The sequence below is a fragment of the Thermobia domestica genome, chromosome 11 (assembly GCF_964235325.1).
Source record: "Thermobia domestica chromosome 11, izTheDome1.hap1.1, whole genome shotgun sequence".
Lineage (NCBI taxonomy): Eukaryota > Metazoa > Arthropoda > Insecta > Zygentoma > Lepismatidae > Thermobia > Thermobia domestica.
The window spans coordinates 253,546,202-253,562,855 of NC_137464.1; the positions used below are offsets into that span (position 1 = coordinate 253,546,202).

At 38.4% G+C, this 16,654-nt stretch overlaps 1 protein-coding gene across 3 annotated transcripts in view; it reads left to right on the forward strand.

The window, feature by feature from the left end:
• The window catches only part of LOC145663806 (uncharacterized), a 37,913-nt gene extending 25,432 nt beyond the window's left edge, over window positions 1–12,481 (forward strand). For 2 of the 3 annotated variants that reach the window (XM_081729897.1, XM_081729894.1), the window contains exons 2-4: window positions 1,738–1,861; window positions 5,100–5,270; window positions 12,162–12,481. In XM_081729897.1, coding sequence (XP_081586023.1) covers window positions 1,739–1,861; window positions 5,100–5,270; window positions 12,162–12,452 — 585 coding nt within the window. In that variant the 5' untranslated portion in view covers window position 1,738 and the 3' untranslated portion in view covers window positions 12,453–12,481. The remainder of the gene's footprint in view (window positions 1–1,737; window positions 1,862–5,099; window positions 5,271–12,161) is intronic. The other variant, XM_081729895.1, reaches the window with a different exon arrangement.
• The last annotated feature ends 4,173 nt before the right edge of the window (window positions 12,482–16,654 follow it).

Here is a 16,654-nt window from a genome sequence, read left to right on the forward strand (position 1 = left end):
GCTGTTCCAGTAAAATAAAAGCTTTCAATTATTATTAGCAATGGACGATTTAAGTACTAGCGCGATAAAAATCCATCTTTCTCGATCTTCTCGAAAGCTTCGAACTATCAAACACTTCATTTTATTCAGCTGAACGTGATCAATTAATATATCGTATCTTCTGTCAATATTATAGTTAAATACAATTTACAGTTTATGAAGTGTTCATAATTTTGGGCTATATTTCACTATTGTGACCGTATCGACTCGTGAAGCCTGAGCTCTAAACCAATCAGAGAACTGCCTTCCATCACGTGCAAAGCATCGGAAGAATTCGGGGAGATTCGTAGAGCTGCCTTCCGAACGCACACTTGAGAAAAAGTGAAACAACAGAAGCGGACCAACAACGTTGCCAAACTTAAAAGACATGGCAAACGAGCGAGAAAAAAAAACATCACTTACAAGGAGTATAGCACGAATACTAACAATCATCCGAATGAAACAGCAACAATAATAATAGCAAAATAGTTTTTTAAAAATGAAACACCCAACAACATTGTAGCCTCAGGAGATGTGCTCCGTATAGCCCGAAAGATAACAGTGGGGAAACTTTCATGATTGGGGATTGACGACCTAGACACACCTTCGCGTTCTATTGGATGCAAAATTGGCAGATTTAGGTCAGGCTTCACGACTCCGTGCGATCACTATGATCATACTGTAAGATATAAACTTGTTAGTAGCCATGCAAATGCATGATGAAAGTATACATTACTATCAGTTTCATTTTAAGTAAGGTTTTATAGCTGCAATAGTTCTTTTCTGAACCGTTGTCCCGTTTTATTATGAGTCTCAAACGGGACGCCTGTTTTTGAGCAAATACGAACAAAATGACCTATAATAATTGTTATTGAACACTCTTTCCTTAAAATGACTATGTATAGAGCTAGTTTGGTATAATTGTGGTCACAAAGAGTGAGACTGCCTTCCAGAGACTAAGTCCGAAAAAGTGACCCTAGATCATTACGAATTCCCGTTAGGTCTGGTTCTTTTTCCCTGTATTTTTGCCACAGTCAGAGGGTGGAAATTGAACAATAATATTGTAGTAGGCATATGATAATTTGATTGTAAACACACGAAATAGGTATAACCTAGAAAATTATGGTAATTTTAAATCGCAAATATGATACATTATTTGTTTTTATGTAGAAGAAAAAAGTGATGGAAGTAGAGAAAATATCGTAACTACAGACTACAATTTTCAGACTGAATAACTAATCAGGGAATACTCGATGCAATTTCTCATTACTAGCAGCATGAAACAAACAACAAAAAAGCAAATCGTATATCTCATTCCTTGGTTATTTATTCAACTTGGCTTTGAAAAAGAAAACGGCTGAATATTCATCTTTTGTACTTGATTGAATAATTTTGAATATTGTGCCTGCCTCCTTCAAAAGGTAGCGTTGGTTACCGCTCAGATCAATTTTTAGGTTTACAAAATAAATCGTTTCCTTCGAAAATTACGCATCAGGATTTATGCTCAGCATGCCATTTTGTTCAGCTCAGTAAGTCATATAGATTGGTACGTGTCTCATCTTTGGCCTCTTTCAAAGTTACACGCTAATAATATATTTTACAATTACGCTCAGATTCATTTCAATCAGTGTGGTTCACTGTGTATGTACGAGGGGTCTCGTACTATTACATTTACTTTTTTTTTATTATTTTAAAACGTAAATTATTTTAATTTTTCAGCATGGATACATCAACTCCTGGACCATCTGGGATACAGGATCTACAGTCCTCCACATCGATGTTAACTCAGAAAGTGAAACGGAAAGAAAACAGTCCTTTCATGCTTCTAAAAGTCGTTGAGCTGGTAAGTAGATAATGAAAGGTGTAATACTGCATTTTATTATTATTATTATTATTAATCTTTATTTCAGTGCAAGAACATCTTGTTAGCAAAAATACAACACATTGTGCATATCAGAAGAACAGTAATAATTAAGAAAACGTTAAAAAGAGGAAAACAAATACAAAATAGAACGTAAATAAAAGTCCATTAAACAGAAATAATTCCTGTAAAAGTTGTCAAGCCGTCTGCCTATTTAAAACGAACAAAAAACAGCAATCTTAAAATTACATTTTAGCTTAATGATTCTAAATCTCTTTGCTTAAAAACTATCTTATAAAACGTTCACTGGTTTAATACAGTAAGTCTAAATTTATATACTTACAGAATCTAACAATCTTCTTAAAATTTCACATTTCCAATACAAAGGAACTAAAATCGTCCTGTGATTTGGTACGTTGAAACCTATGCTTCGTATTCACTGACATCTTTTATATTTTGCATGCATACTTTGTAAAAATCTAAAATAATAATAATAATAATAATAATAATAATAATAATAATAATAATAATAATAATAATAATAATAATAATAATAATACTGTAAATAAAATACGAAATACAAATACTTAGGAGTACCTCGATATACACGATTAATTCGTTCCATACAGTTACTCTTATCTCGAAAATCTCGTAACCCAAATCAAATTTTCAGATATAAGAAGGGCTTACCGAGATCACATAATTCGTTTCGGAATGTTGCTCGTATCTTGAAAATCTTGTATCCCAAATTGAATTTTTCAACATAAAATAGGCTAATGAAGATCCCATTAACTAGTTCCAGAAATTTACTAGTCTGAAGAAAACATGGCATTTATTTATTTAATTTATTTATTTATTTATTTATTTGTGAACAACACAACAGGAGTAAGCTCAATTACATTGTTGGCTTACAATAGTTTATATTTTATATATTGTAGTTCATATTACAGATGTCTATTTCTTTGTGTTCACTACATATTCTGTCATAAAAAGAGAATATTTTCCAGATTGGTGATTTCAATAATACGTTGGTCCTTACTTTTTTCAATAGAACAGGCCAGAGTTATCAGCATGAGTTTTAAGTGTCGGGACATGAAAATTTAGTGTCGATATCAGATCTATCTAGTTGACTCGTTTTGTATTATTTTATGAGGAAAATTCAGATTTATCACATTCTGACTTTATTCAAGTGTAGAGATACAAAAGTTGTTTACTAATGTAAGACAGTTTTCGTAAGATAGGTAGATTGCAGTTCTCTTGTATGCTAAGTATTTGATAAATTTAGACTGGACTTTTTCCAGTTGGTGTCGGTATTGCTGTTGCGATAGGTTCCAGATCAGAGCAGGATAAATTTAATCTATTTAAAAAGATCCGGTTCACTGAATAATTAAATTTTATTTGACCTTTGTTTTTAGTAAACGATTAAATGCTACATTTATTTAGGTTTACACTAAGTTTATTAAGAGAACACCAGTTAGCAATATTTTCTGTCATGTAAATTGAAACAGTCACACATGGTGTTTATCCTAGTGTATAATTTGAGGCCATCCGCAAAGGACAACTTGTCACCTAATAATATGGTCAGGGAGATCGTTAGTGAATAAAATGAACAATAACGGACCTAGGTTGGAGCCTTATGGAATTCCAGGCTGTGCAATATATTGATTTAAGCTCATTATAGATAACATTTGTTCACGATTACTTTAATATGATGAGAAGTATTTTTTTCAAGGGAGAAGAGAAATTATAGTTAGCTTATGCAACAATACTTTGTGATTAACTCTGTCAAATGTTTTTTTTTTTTTTTTTTTTTCAAAATCTATGGAGGGTGTTTCAAAACAACACCGACAACGTTTGGAAGGTGATTCCTGACATCAAGATAAGACAAAAAATAAAGACCAACCTGGGTACACAAATGCTTCCTTTTGGAGTTATAGGCTGCCGAAAACATGAAAAGATGAAATTTAAAGGTTCATAGTTCCAAAACTATGGAGCCTACCGTAGTTGGGTCAAGACTTCATCTAGGAACTATATGTGTCCTATCCAAATATCCATTTTTCAGAATCGTGCGGTACTTCCGCAACAATTATTTTTATAGAGGTAGTTGGTGAGTACTTCAAATTATATGCCCGTATCCAAACTCCCTCTATAAAAATTGTTGCGTGAGTACCTTAGGATTCTGAAACATGGAGTTTTGGATAGGATACATGTTAGTTCCTCTATAAAGTCTTGACCCGACTACGGTAGGTCACATAGTTTGGAGCTATGGACCTATAAATTTCATCTTTTCATGTACTCGGCGGCATATAATTCCGAAAGGAAGCATTTGTGCACCCAGGTTGGTCTATACTTTTTTGTCTTATCTTGGTGTCAGGAACAATCTCCAAACGTTGTCGGTATTGTTTTGAAACACTCTGTATACCACTCATTCTAGCTTTGGAACTTCTTGTACACATTAAAAGACACATTCTGACCAAAGCATATATTAACTAATAAATAATAGCGTTACAGTTTCGGCAAAGTATTTTTGCCTTTTGAATATGTCTGATGAAAGCAAAGACACTTTGATGAAACTCTTTCAAAATATATATATTATTAATTTCATTTTTATTATCGGTCTTTGATATTAGGCAAACTATAGATAACTTCCATTTATCTGGGAAAACGCACGTTTTCTAGAAAAAGGTTGAATGCGATGCATAGAGGATACGTAAATGCCTCTACACACCCCGTTACAATATATGGAGGAATTTCATTGGCTCCAACAGCTGTTATGGGCTTTAATTTTTTGATTGCCATTTCTACTTCAGATAGAGTGGTTTCATCTATGCTACGTCACTCTAGATTTCCATTTACATCAGTTGTCAGTAGTGATATTAGTGGCGTCTATATGAGGCACAAATACTAAAGAGAAATACTGTGCAGTGCATTGGCTAGTTCATTATTATCATACAGTTCACGTCCTTCATAATTTAATATAATATATTCACAAAATATTATTGTGTGTTGTTGCGTCGAACACACATGTGCTATTTAGGTTTCTCATCTTCATGTGTAGTTTGGTTTATCTTGGCTCACCCTGTACATGGAATAAATCTTTTCTATGTTAAGTAAATGCAGTGTATACATATGATAAAGGATTGCTAAAACAAATAAAAGGCATTACTGGTTGTACTATTGCCATATGCTCACTTATATCTTTTTATCTGTTAATTTCCAGATTTTGGCGTGCACTTGTTCTTCTTTACTCACGGAGACATGGGTTATTCTGCTGAAAGTAGGAAGCCCCCATGCAATGGCTGAATCATATATTGCTTCAACAACATATATAATCTACAGTCCTGTTTGCCTCGTGGGATACATCACCGGGTGTAAAACACCCAAATATCTAGTAAGTATCTACTTAAACTAGTTCATTCCTATCATATTACCAAGAGAGAAACTCAACTTAGAATCTAAATTCAATTTACAGGATGTTATGTCTGTGAAGTTCCCGTTCCCCTAAGTTTGATTATCATAGGGAACAGTAACAAGTGTAGTTTTAGTTGTGGTATTGGTAACACTGCTTTCACGGTCACAGGCAGCACTGTCATGTTAAGTGGTTGCACTTAACAGCTTTCAACGGTTAGTGACATGTATGTGGGTGCACCAACTACCAGACACACAGCAACAGAGGACACATATACGAGGTGAGAGCAAAAAGAAACGGAACTTCCGAAACAGCGCGCCAACTGGCAGAGAAAGCGCGCTGCGGCTGCTAAGGGTACCTAGCGTTAGGCTTAGGCATTTGCATCGTTTCGCTATGATCGTTAATCGCCGAACTACAGCCGCTGAAATGAGTACATACACAAGCTGTTCGTTGGATTAATTATACAGTGACAATGAAAGAGCTTGAAGAACATGTGTATCTGAAATTTCGCTTCAAACTTAGCACAATATTTACAGAGACCTTCAATTTTTTTTTTTTTTAAACCTTATTCAGGATCTCGTCCAAAAAAGCACGTATCAGTCGGTCAAAGATCAAGGTGATGTTGGTTTTGTCTCTTGATTGAAAGGGCATTATGCATTGTGAATTTTTATCACGTGGTCAGATGGTAAACAAACAGTTGTATCACATTTTAGTGCCGTTGAGGGATATTGTACGCAGGAAGAGACCTGAACTGCGGGAAAACCAGACTTGGATGGTGTATCGTGCCAACATGCCTACTCACGCTTCGATCAGCATCTTCAGTTATCTGGCAAAACATCATACTCCCGTTGTGTTCTATCCTCCCTATTCTCCGGGAATAGCCCAAGCAGACATTTTCCTGTTTTACAAACTTAAAATCACTTTGAAAGGACGTCATTTCCAAACCACAGAGGAATTCCAGGACAACGGGAAAGAGACCTGTGCGCCATCCCACAAAGTACATTCCAGGACACTTTCCAAAAATGGAAGAGACGTTGGGAACGGTGCGTTGCCAGAAGAGAGGACTACTTTGAGAAGGACACTGCTTTTCAAATGTTGCGAAATAAGTAACACAGATTTTATAGCAAAAGTTTGATTTCTTTTTGAACACAACTCGTAGTAGCTCGTATACATTAGTACGCAACTATAGTATGTACTAAATAAACTAAAATTACACTACCATTGCTCTGTATCATACTCAAGCTAGGGGTACAGGGACTTGTAAAATGTTTTATTATTTTCAATTTTATGAAACTAAAGCTTTAAAAAATCCACTGAAATAATCATAATTCTCCCTACAACAAAAGAGTAAACTTACTGGCTCATCACCAGATCTGGAAAATAGTTGGACATAGAAACTTCTCCTACAAAAGTTCTCCTTAGACGTACAATAGTTCGCTGCAGGGATGCAAACTGGGCCCCACCTGATTTTTATATATTTTGTAAATTAGACTACGAAGAAACCGAATCTGGAGGAATTTTGACATTCCGAATTTCCGAACTCGAGATATTTGAACATAAAGTGACCATGGAAGCAAATTGGACCCAACCTGTTTTTCATAATTATATTTTGATAAGGATCACGAGGAACACGAATCTAAAGGAATTTTAACATAGCGACTTCCGGAACTCGATATATTAAAACTTAATGTTTAATATAGACCCTATATATCTATACGAAAATACACAATATTCTCTATATGAAACACATTAAGTCCTGTGAGATATATAAAGGTAACCAAGAAAGTTCTGTCGCTTTTTGTGAAAGTCTGTGTTGAATTGGCCCTCACACCGTGAGTTGAAAGCGAATGGAGATAAGGCGAAGGTCAGTTGTTGGTGTGAGTATATCCAACATACTACCTGGTTGTGGCACTTCAGTTACACCGTGGATTTGCGTAAGGACAGATTGAATAAATATGGAACCTCCACAAAGAATCATAAGGGCGTGTATGCTGTACAAGTTCAAACTGGAGTCAAACGCCACTGCAGCGCGGCGGAAGATATCTCAGGCCTTTCGTGAGTGTATCGTGATTACGAGGACAGTGCAGCGGTGGTTTAACAAGTTTAAGGACGGTAACAAAACACTCGAAGACGCAACACGTGCCGGAAGACCAACATGTACAAAATGAAGATCTTCAGGCAGCAATTGAGGCGAAAAGTGGCCAGACATGTGAGGAACTGGCACTACAACTTAGTGTAAGTGGAGAAACCATTCGGTAGCACTTCCATCAACTTGGGAAACACTACAAGTTGGGTCGATGGATTCCACATTATTTGACTCCGGGCCAGAAGACAACGCGAGCAAACACCTGTGTTTCTTACTGTCTCGTCAGAGGAGGGATCCATTTCTGGAAAGGGTGTTGATATGTGATAAGAAGTTGGTTTTGTACGAAGCTCCATGGCGCCGTTGTCATTGGTTAACATCCCATGAACCAGTTCCAAAACAGCCGATACCAGTACTACAGCAGAAGGTCGTCCTGTGTGTTTAGTGGACTGCTCGCAGTATCGTGTATAGGAACTGCTACCAGCTGGTCAGAGCATCAGTGCCATACTCCGCCATACTCCCCGGACACTGTACCTTCCGATTATCACCTGTTCCATTCCTTGGACAATTACTTTAGAGGACTCCATTTCAAATCCCTAGTAAAGGTGGAAAATGCACCTGATACCTTCTTCGTTTCACGGTCCACCAAGTTCTACTGCGAAGGAATCCATAGCAATCCCGAACGTTGGCAGAAAGTCGTTGATACTGATGGGTAATATTTTTGATCTTCCAGGCACGTCTTAGGTGACATATCGTTGTTTGAAGGTAGTGGGCCAAAAACCGACAGAACTTTCTTCGTTACCTTTATACACACTATATAAAAGTATAAGTTCTAGTATCTGAAGTTTGGGAAGTCAGAATGTCAAAATTCCTTAAGATTATTGTTTCTCGTAGTCTAGCTTAGAAAATACATGAAAATCAGGTAGGGTCCAGTTCGCTTCCGTGGTCATTTTATTTTCGGGTATCTCGAGTTCCGAAATTCGGAAAGTCAAAATTCCTTCAGATTCGTGTTCCTCGTCGTCTAATTTACAAAATATATAAAAATCAGGAGGGGTTCAGTTTTGCTTCTCTGCACCACATCTTACAACAACGAACAAACACAACGAGCTTTCCGACAAACTTGTTCCTGCGAATATCACATTCACGAAAAAAGTAATCTTGGCTGAATGCACAGGACTAGTACAGCCCCTGTACGTATACTCTTTTCCGTCCTTACAAGAACGTGATCAACTTCGTCACTGCCATAATCGTACTTTCCCAGGAAAAGAACATTGTGGAACAGTGACAAGTTGTTGAATCTCTAATCGTTTACGCTGTATCAGTTAGGGATGGCCACAAAGATCCGGTTCCGGCGGAACCGGTTTTCAGAACCGGATCTTAGGAACCGGTTCCAGATCTGGATCTGAAAACCCGGTTCCAGAACCGGATCTTAGGAACCGGTTCCAGACCTGGATCCGAAAGCCCCCAAAGACCCGTAAAGGAGGCACAAAGTTCATCTTCAAAGAACACTGCAAAGAGGACCATGCGCTTGTGCCCTCTCCGCCCAGACCCGCTTGTGCCTCCAGAAAAAAAAAAAAAATTGGTCCACTAGTGGATGTTTAGCCAAATGAGTTGGCCACTTTGCCTGTTTTGCCAATGAGTTTGCCAGTTACCCAGTTTATTTAGCAAAATTAGACAAGCGGCCGCCGCGTGGGCGCCTGCCTGTCGCTTCCACCATTTCATCTAGCACACTGTTTACAGTCTGCCAGCAGCTCGGGTTTAGCGTAGGGATGGTTACAAAGTTTCGGTTCCAGCGGAACCGGTTCTTGGAGATCCGGTTTTCAGAACTGGACCTTGGGAACCGGTTCCAGATCTGGATCTGAAAACCCGGTTCCAGAACCGGATCTTAGGAACCGGTTCCAGACCTGGATCCGAAAGCCCCCAAAGACCCGTAAAGGAGGCACAAAGTTCATCTTCAAAACACTGCAAAGAGGACCATGCGCTTGTGCCCTCTCCGCCCAGACCCGCTTGTGCCTCCAGAAAAAAAAAAAATTGGTCCACTAGTGGATGTTTAGCCAAATGAGTTGGCCACTTTGCCTGTTTTGCCAATGAGTTTGCCAGTTACCCAGTTTATTTAGCAAAATTAGACAAGCGGCCGCCGCGTGGGCGCCTGCCTGTCGCTTCCACCATTTCATCTAGCACACTGTTTACAGTCTGCCAGCAGCTCGGGTTTAGCGTAGGGATGGTTACAAAGTTTCGGTTCCAGCGGAACCGGTTCTTGGAGATCCGGTTTTCAGAACTGGACCTTGGGAACCGGTTCCAGACCTGGATCCGAAGAACCGGTTCCGGAACCGGATCTTCTAGAACCGGACCCGTTCAGACTCGAAAATCGGTTCCACCAGAAGCCGGTTCTGGTTATCCCTAGTATCAGTTCTGTGCTCCCCTGTTCCGCAACATGGTTGGATTTGTTTCCTACAAAGCGGGATAACTGGATATCGAACCAGAAGTATTCCAGATACCCATTCAGTACTGCTCCGACTCCCTTACTACTAAATTGTGTTATCACGAGTCGATGGCTATTGTTATAAGATGTTCACATTGTTCAAACTGCTTTTGTTTGGATCATTTGATCCTTTCTACTCTCCACATCAACTGTGTATCTTGAACGTGTCGTTTGAATCGCTATATCACCTTCCCAAATACATAGGAGAGACGGGAGAAACGATTTCTTCCTTGTGTTTTCCATAGACCCCCATGTTACTTTTGAAGTCCCATTACTTTTTCCCTATTGACGGACTGCAGCTAATAACTTGGTAATTAACTAACTACTTGATGCTCTTTAAAGATATGTAACTCTTATTGCGCAACTCGAGTACTGATATCGTACCCTCTGCTTGTAAGAACCTGAAATGATCTGAGTCTTACGTTTTGTGTTGAAACAATGGTTTCGTGCGACGCTGTTGTGAAATTTAGATACGGACTGTTTGGTAATAGCGAAGCTTTTGTTAAACACCTATTTTTAATGTTTCAAGTTGCCTTTGTGTGTGCCCTCATAGTAACCGAACATAATTTACAAGTATTATGTGAGTACGGAATGCACGTGTCACAGCTAGGAAATGGCAAACGACAATCCGCTAGTTATTTATTTATGTAATATAGTAAGCTTTCAACTGTTACTGGCCAAAATATTACACTTTTCAACGTCAACGTTCTTTTTTTAATAATTCATCTTTAAACATGTTTACTTCCTTCAACTTTGTGTGATTTAACTAACTCTATGCCTTATGGAACTCGGAGAAAACTGCGTACAAAAAAGCTCTCCATTGACTTTTGTCTTCAGCCAAATAAATACGTAAGAGCATGGTAAACATTTTGGTACCAAATAGTAACCGTTGGCCACCGGCCAACTGGCGACCGTTCCCCAAATATTGGCCCAAAAAGTTCGGATTTTGGGAAATTTAAGAAGTTATATCTCGGGAACCATAATCATAGAGAGATATATTTTGCGAATTTTTCAATTTTGAGCCCTCCATTTTGAGCATGTCTTCGTAAAACAACATAACGTAGAACGCTTTAACATAACTCTTAAACAAAATGTGGAAAAACTCTAGTATTCAAGGAAATTACGAATGGATAGATATATTACAAGAATTGTTTAATGAGTATAATAAATTACATAGAACAATTGGTATAAAGCCTGTAGAAGATAAGAAAAAATATCTTTTTTAAAAAATTTAGTCATAGCAATGTTCATGGAGCATTCTCAACTGGTTTACTTTTGTCTTTATATTCCTTACACCGAATATTTCACTTATATGGCCTATTTTCCACTTCCGTAATGAATAGTTTTGTGCAATGATGTACGCAATCGAGGTACTGGGAGTTTAACATCCCTCTCCCCCAACTCAGCAAAATGAAATGCAAAAATAAACATTTCTGATATTAAGATGCATATATAAGTTCCTTAAATTATAAGAACTTGCGATCTTGAACCACCCTCCATAAACGAACTTCGTACGAAAATGCTCCTGTGTGTACTTTATCCATATCTAGATCATTAAACTCACTTGCGGAAACTTTTTTTTAATAATATAAATAGCATAATATAAACTTAACACCATGAGGTGTGAAACAATGCATAAACCGCGCCACGTGATTATTTAGCCCAGCAGGTAAATCGCTCGTGTGAATGATACCATTTGAAGCAACAGTAATAAAAGTCAGTTCAATCGTCGTTAAGCGCTCTGTCCGCTGTGGGCGATGCTTATAAAACGCTTCAGATGTTCAACATTAGTAGGCTAGTCAGTTACTCGTGTGAATGATACCATATGATGATGCAACAGAAACAGGAGCAGCTCCATCATTGTTAAGCGCTCTGTCCGCTATAGGTAATACTTACAAAGTGCTTCAAATGTTCAGCATTAACAGGTTAGTCATCTCGTGGTGTGAGGTCCCATTACTTTCTTTAGCCATGGCAAACAATACTTAAGGAAAGCTAAAACGTTAAGCAATCTTTAAGCATTTTGTGAGTCCGTGTGAACTCGAGGTAAGACTTCAAAATACATTCTAGGTTAATTGCAGTTTATATACGCGAAGTTCAATTTTCAGCTAATTTCACGCAACTTGAGAATTAAAAATAGCAAGTTAATTGCAGCTTATTTACACGTGTTTTGATTTTCAGCAGTTTTCGACGCAGCTATGACTTTAAAAAATACTTTTCACAACTGATTACGGCTCATACACGCGTTAATGCTATATTGAGAAGCTTTGTGTATCCTTATTATTACTAAATCTTTTTCTTTTCTTTGCAGATGGTTCTGTACAACGTCGTAGGAGCTGGCCTATTTCTAGCAATGGCTTCTTTCTGCTTCCTTTATTACATGGACATGCAATATATCATTGATACTTTGCCCCCTGAAAAACCATTGCCACTGCCATATAGGGAAATCGAAGAAATCCTTGGAAACATTACCTACAACGACCCAAGCGTCGTTAACGATAAACTTTTCATGCAAGGACTTCTCGCTGTTGTTACTGTTGCTTTGTTTCTCTACGATATTTTTCTCACACTCCATTATGCAGCCAGCAATAAACGATTGTAATTATTTCACATTAAAAGACTGTAATTTTATTTCTAAATATACACCTCCATTAGAAAGTTTCCTCATTTGAAGAAAACGTCATCTTCCACTGATTTTAGCAAAATTATTATTATTATTATTATTATTATAATATATATAAGACTGTCCCAAAATTCGTGTATAAATTTCATTTTCGTGTTATAGAGAAATGGGAACACGGCAGTATAGTGGTTACAAAGTTGGATTCATGTTCGCGTGGTCCCGGGTTCGATTCCCGGTCGGTGCTTTCCAATTCTCGGCGTCCATCCAGCGTTGTGAGGAAAACTGGGGAGAGCTCCTGCTAGGGACTAGAGATGGCCACAAAGTTCCGGTTCTCGGAGATCCGGTTTTCAGAACCGGTTCTGGAAACGGTTCCGGGTCTGGATCCGGTTCCAGACCTGGATCCGAAAACCCGGTTCCAGAACTGGTTCCAGATCTGGATCCGAAAAACCGGTTCCGGAACCGGATCTTCTAGAACCGGATCCGTTCAAACCCGAAAACCGGTTCCACCAGGAACCGGTTCTGGCCATCCCTATTAGGGACAGGGTGTCGCAGCACGCTGACCGCATGCTCGCCGCTACGCTGAACGTAGTTGAGTTGGTTGCTAGCGGATGGAGCTTAGCCTCACAAATGAACCTTTATGTCAAGTGTTTTGGATTGGTTACAGAGGAATTGTATGCCATAGGAATGTCAAATTTGATGAGATTATACAGAGAGGTCCCAAATTTTGTGGTGGTGTTTGCCACGATTCTATTTTAGTGTTCTTTGCCACGGCATTGTTCTCTTTGATTTATCGTATAGGCCCTATCATTATCGTTAAGATTTATACAAACTCGACTCATAAGCTGAGAGTTACCAGATTACTATATTCAAGGGATCGTTTGTATAACAATCTAATCTATTATATTTATAAGCAGAATACATACAACACAAACGGTTCCAAGCACGTTATTGGGTTACTGCGCTATCAACTGTTAACGCCACAGATAAATTTATTCAAGTTGAGTTTAAGCACTCGAGGTAATCAATCATTTGTGTGCTTTGAAACCTACTAAATGAATTTCAAAATTGGTATTACGTACAAATTGTGTGTGTTTGAATGTAGTCAACGCTGAGTCCAGACATATCATTAAGACCGCCTATAAGAGAAACAGTAATCGCGACAAATGTCGGGGACCCAGAACTTCGGAAGGGGTTGTGTTAAAAAATTATACTTCCTTTTATTATTCATAACTTCTCTAGAGATTAAATTAAACAAAATTAGATTTAAATGTATGGATTTTACAATCTTTTAAACACATTTGGTGACAAGAATGAAGTTTATTCCGTTGATAATATAAGAATTTAGTTACTTTTGCTTTGCTACTTAGCTATTTTCAAGCCACAGAGATTACTACAAATCTTATTAAAATACACTGTTGGGCAATCCCTTTTTTCCATATCATTTCTAAAACAAGATCGAGTATGCACTACTTGAGACAAGAAACTTATAGCAGAAAAACTACCAGAAATAATTAAACTTTAACAAAATGCATAAATCCAATACAGTTTGTGCCGTGACGGGATACCAGAAGTAAAGGGCAGATCGTAAATTTCAAGTTTCACTATCTCTTGAATGTTTGAAGAAAAATTTTAGACTACATAAAAATAAGAAGTTGGGCCCTACAGTCGAAAGACGATTGATTTGATACTAAAATGAACAACATTAAAGTTCTCAAGGTTATCATAGATAAGGATTTAAGAGGCACAGGGTCTGGATCACTAGCGTCACTTTAGATTTTGAATGCGAGGAGGAGGAACAAGATCATTGACATATAAAAGTAACCAAAAAAGTTTTGTCGCTTTTTGTGGAGGTCTGTGTTCCATTGGCACTCACACCGTGAGTTGAATGCAAATGGAGATAAGACGAAGGTCAGTTGTTGATGTGGTATATCCAACATACTACCTGCTATGGCAGTTCAGTTACACCGTGAACTTGTGTAAGGACAGAGTGAACATGGGACCTCCACACAGCGTACTAAGCGCATGTATGCTGTACCAGTTCAAACTAGGGTCAAACGCCATTGCAGCGGGGCGGAAAACATCTCAGGCCTTTGGTGAGGGTGTCGTGACTACGCGAATAGTGCAGCGGTGGTTTTAGTAGTTTAAGGACGGTAATAAAACATTCGAAGACGCACCAGGTGCCGGACGACCAACACATGTACAAAATGAAGATCTTCAGATAGCAATTGAGGCGAACAGTGGCCAGATATGTAAGGAACTGGGACTACAATTCAGTATGAGTGGAGAAACCATTCGGCAGCACCTCCATCAACTTGGGAAACACTACAAGTTGGGTCGATAGGTCCCCCATCATTTGACACCGGGCCAGAAAGCAAGGCGAGCAGGCACATGTGTTTCTTTGCTATATCGTCTGAGGAAGGAACCATTTCTGGACAGGGTGTTGACATGTGATGAGAAGTGGGTCCTATACGAAGCTCCACGGCGCCGTCATCATTGGTTAGCATCCCATAAATCGGTTCCAAAACAGCCGAAACCAGCATTGCACCAAAAAAAAAGGCCATCCTGTGTGTTTGGTGGACTGCTCGCGGCATCGTGTATCGGGAACTGCTACCAGCTGGTCAGAGCATCAACGTAACTGTGTACTGTCAGCAGTTAAGCAGTGTTCAAAAAAAACTCAAAACTCTGGAGCCAGTACTTCTGACTCGCAAAGGGGTTCTCCTGTTATAGGAGAACATTCAGCCTTACGTGGCTAAGACACCATCCTACGCCTTGAATGGGAAACTATTGCATCCGCCATGCTCCCGGACTTTGCACCGCCCGTTTATCATCTGTTCCATTTCTTAACAATCATTTTAGAGGACGCCAGTTCAAATCATTAGGGCATAGTAGAGAATGTACTTGATACCTTCTTCGCTTCGCGGCCCACCAAGTTGTACCGCGATGGAATTCATGGCTTTCCAGAACGTTGGCAGAAAGTCGTCGATGCTGATGTGAACTATGTTTAATCTTCCAGGTACGTCTTAGGTGGCATATCGATGTTCGAAAGTGGTGGGTGGGAAAACGACAGAACTTTTTTGGTTACTTTTATAAGAATTCCACATTTTTCATTTGTATACAATTTATTGAAAGGCGTTTTTTTTATCAGGGGACAATTTACCGCCCGCAAATGACGTCCTGATCTGAATACTTAAGCAGAACTAAAAATCAAACATTACATTGAAATAGTGTTTGATTTGTGGGGTGGAAAATCAGTGAATAGACGTCGTGTAAAATTATGTGTACTGTGTAATGTAGAGTGCAGACACACGGAAAATGTTAGAAAGTACTGCTGTGGACAAATATATAAACATAGCATGTTAACATATACTACGTGGGCGAAAATTAAGTTTATATTGAAAGTTGTTTACAATTTTTTAATACTTAACCAGTTTTTATGAAACAAAAAGCATTTTGCTCCTTACGATGGTAGAACTGGGGTGCATTGCTATAATTCCACATAAGCAGCACCATTATCCACTAGTTTTCGTACACGGTTGGAGATGTTGCGAAAGACTTTTTTCAAATACTCCAGTGGTAAGTTTACAAGAACTTAGCGAATTCGCTCCTCCAGTTTATCAAGACGTTTTTATTATTATTTTTTTTTATTTTGTGCGATAGATTTCCTCTTTCGCCCATCCCCGAGCTTCTAATGGCAATTTCTTATGGTCTTTGCATCTACCGAGGTAGGAGGTCGTTTCACACTTTCCCAATCTCTGTACTTGTACGACGGACTGCCATATTTCGTACCGTGATGCTGAGCCCGCTCACGCAAAGTTAGAAGTTGTGCCATAATTCGCCATTGATACCTGCAATGATATGAGATATGTAATAAATTCTACCATTGTAAGGAACAAAACTATTTTTTATGAAAATTGGTTAAGAAATATATATATATATATATATATATATATATATATATATATATAGAGAGAGAGAGAGAGAGAGAGAGAGAGAGTTAATTCCTACCCATCCTGTAGATGTTGGGGTGCATTTGTGGCAAATTTGGAGAAGTAATAGATGATGTTAAATGATTTTCTGTTCTTGTAAATCTATCTCTGAGTATGCCTCATTACAGGCCTTTGATGCTGCCAGTATTCAATGTATTTTGCCATTCAGATTAAAGCAAGGTGCCTGCAATGTCT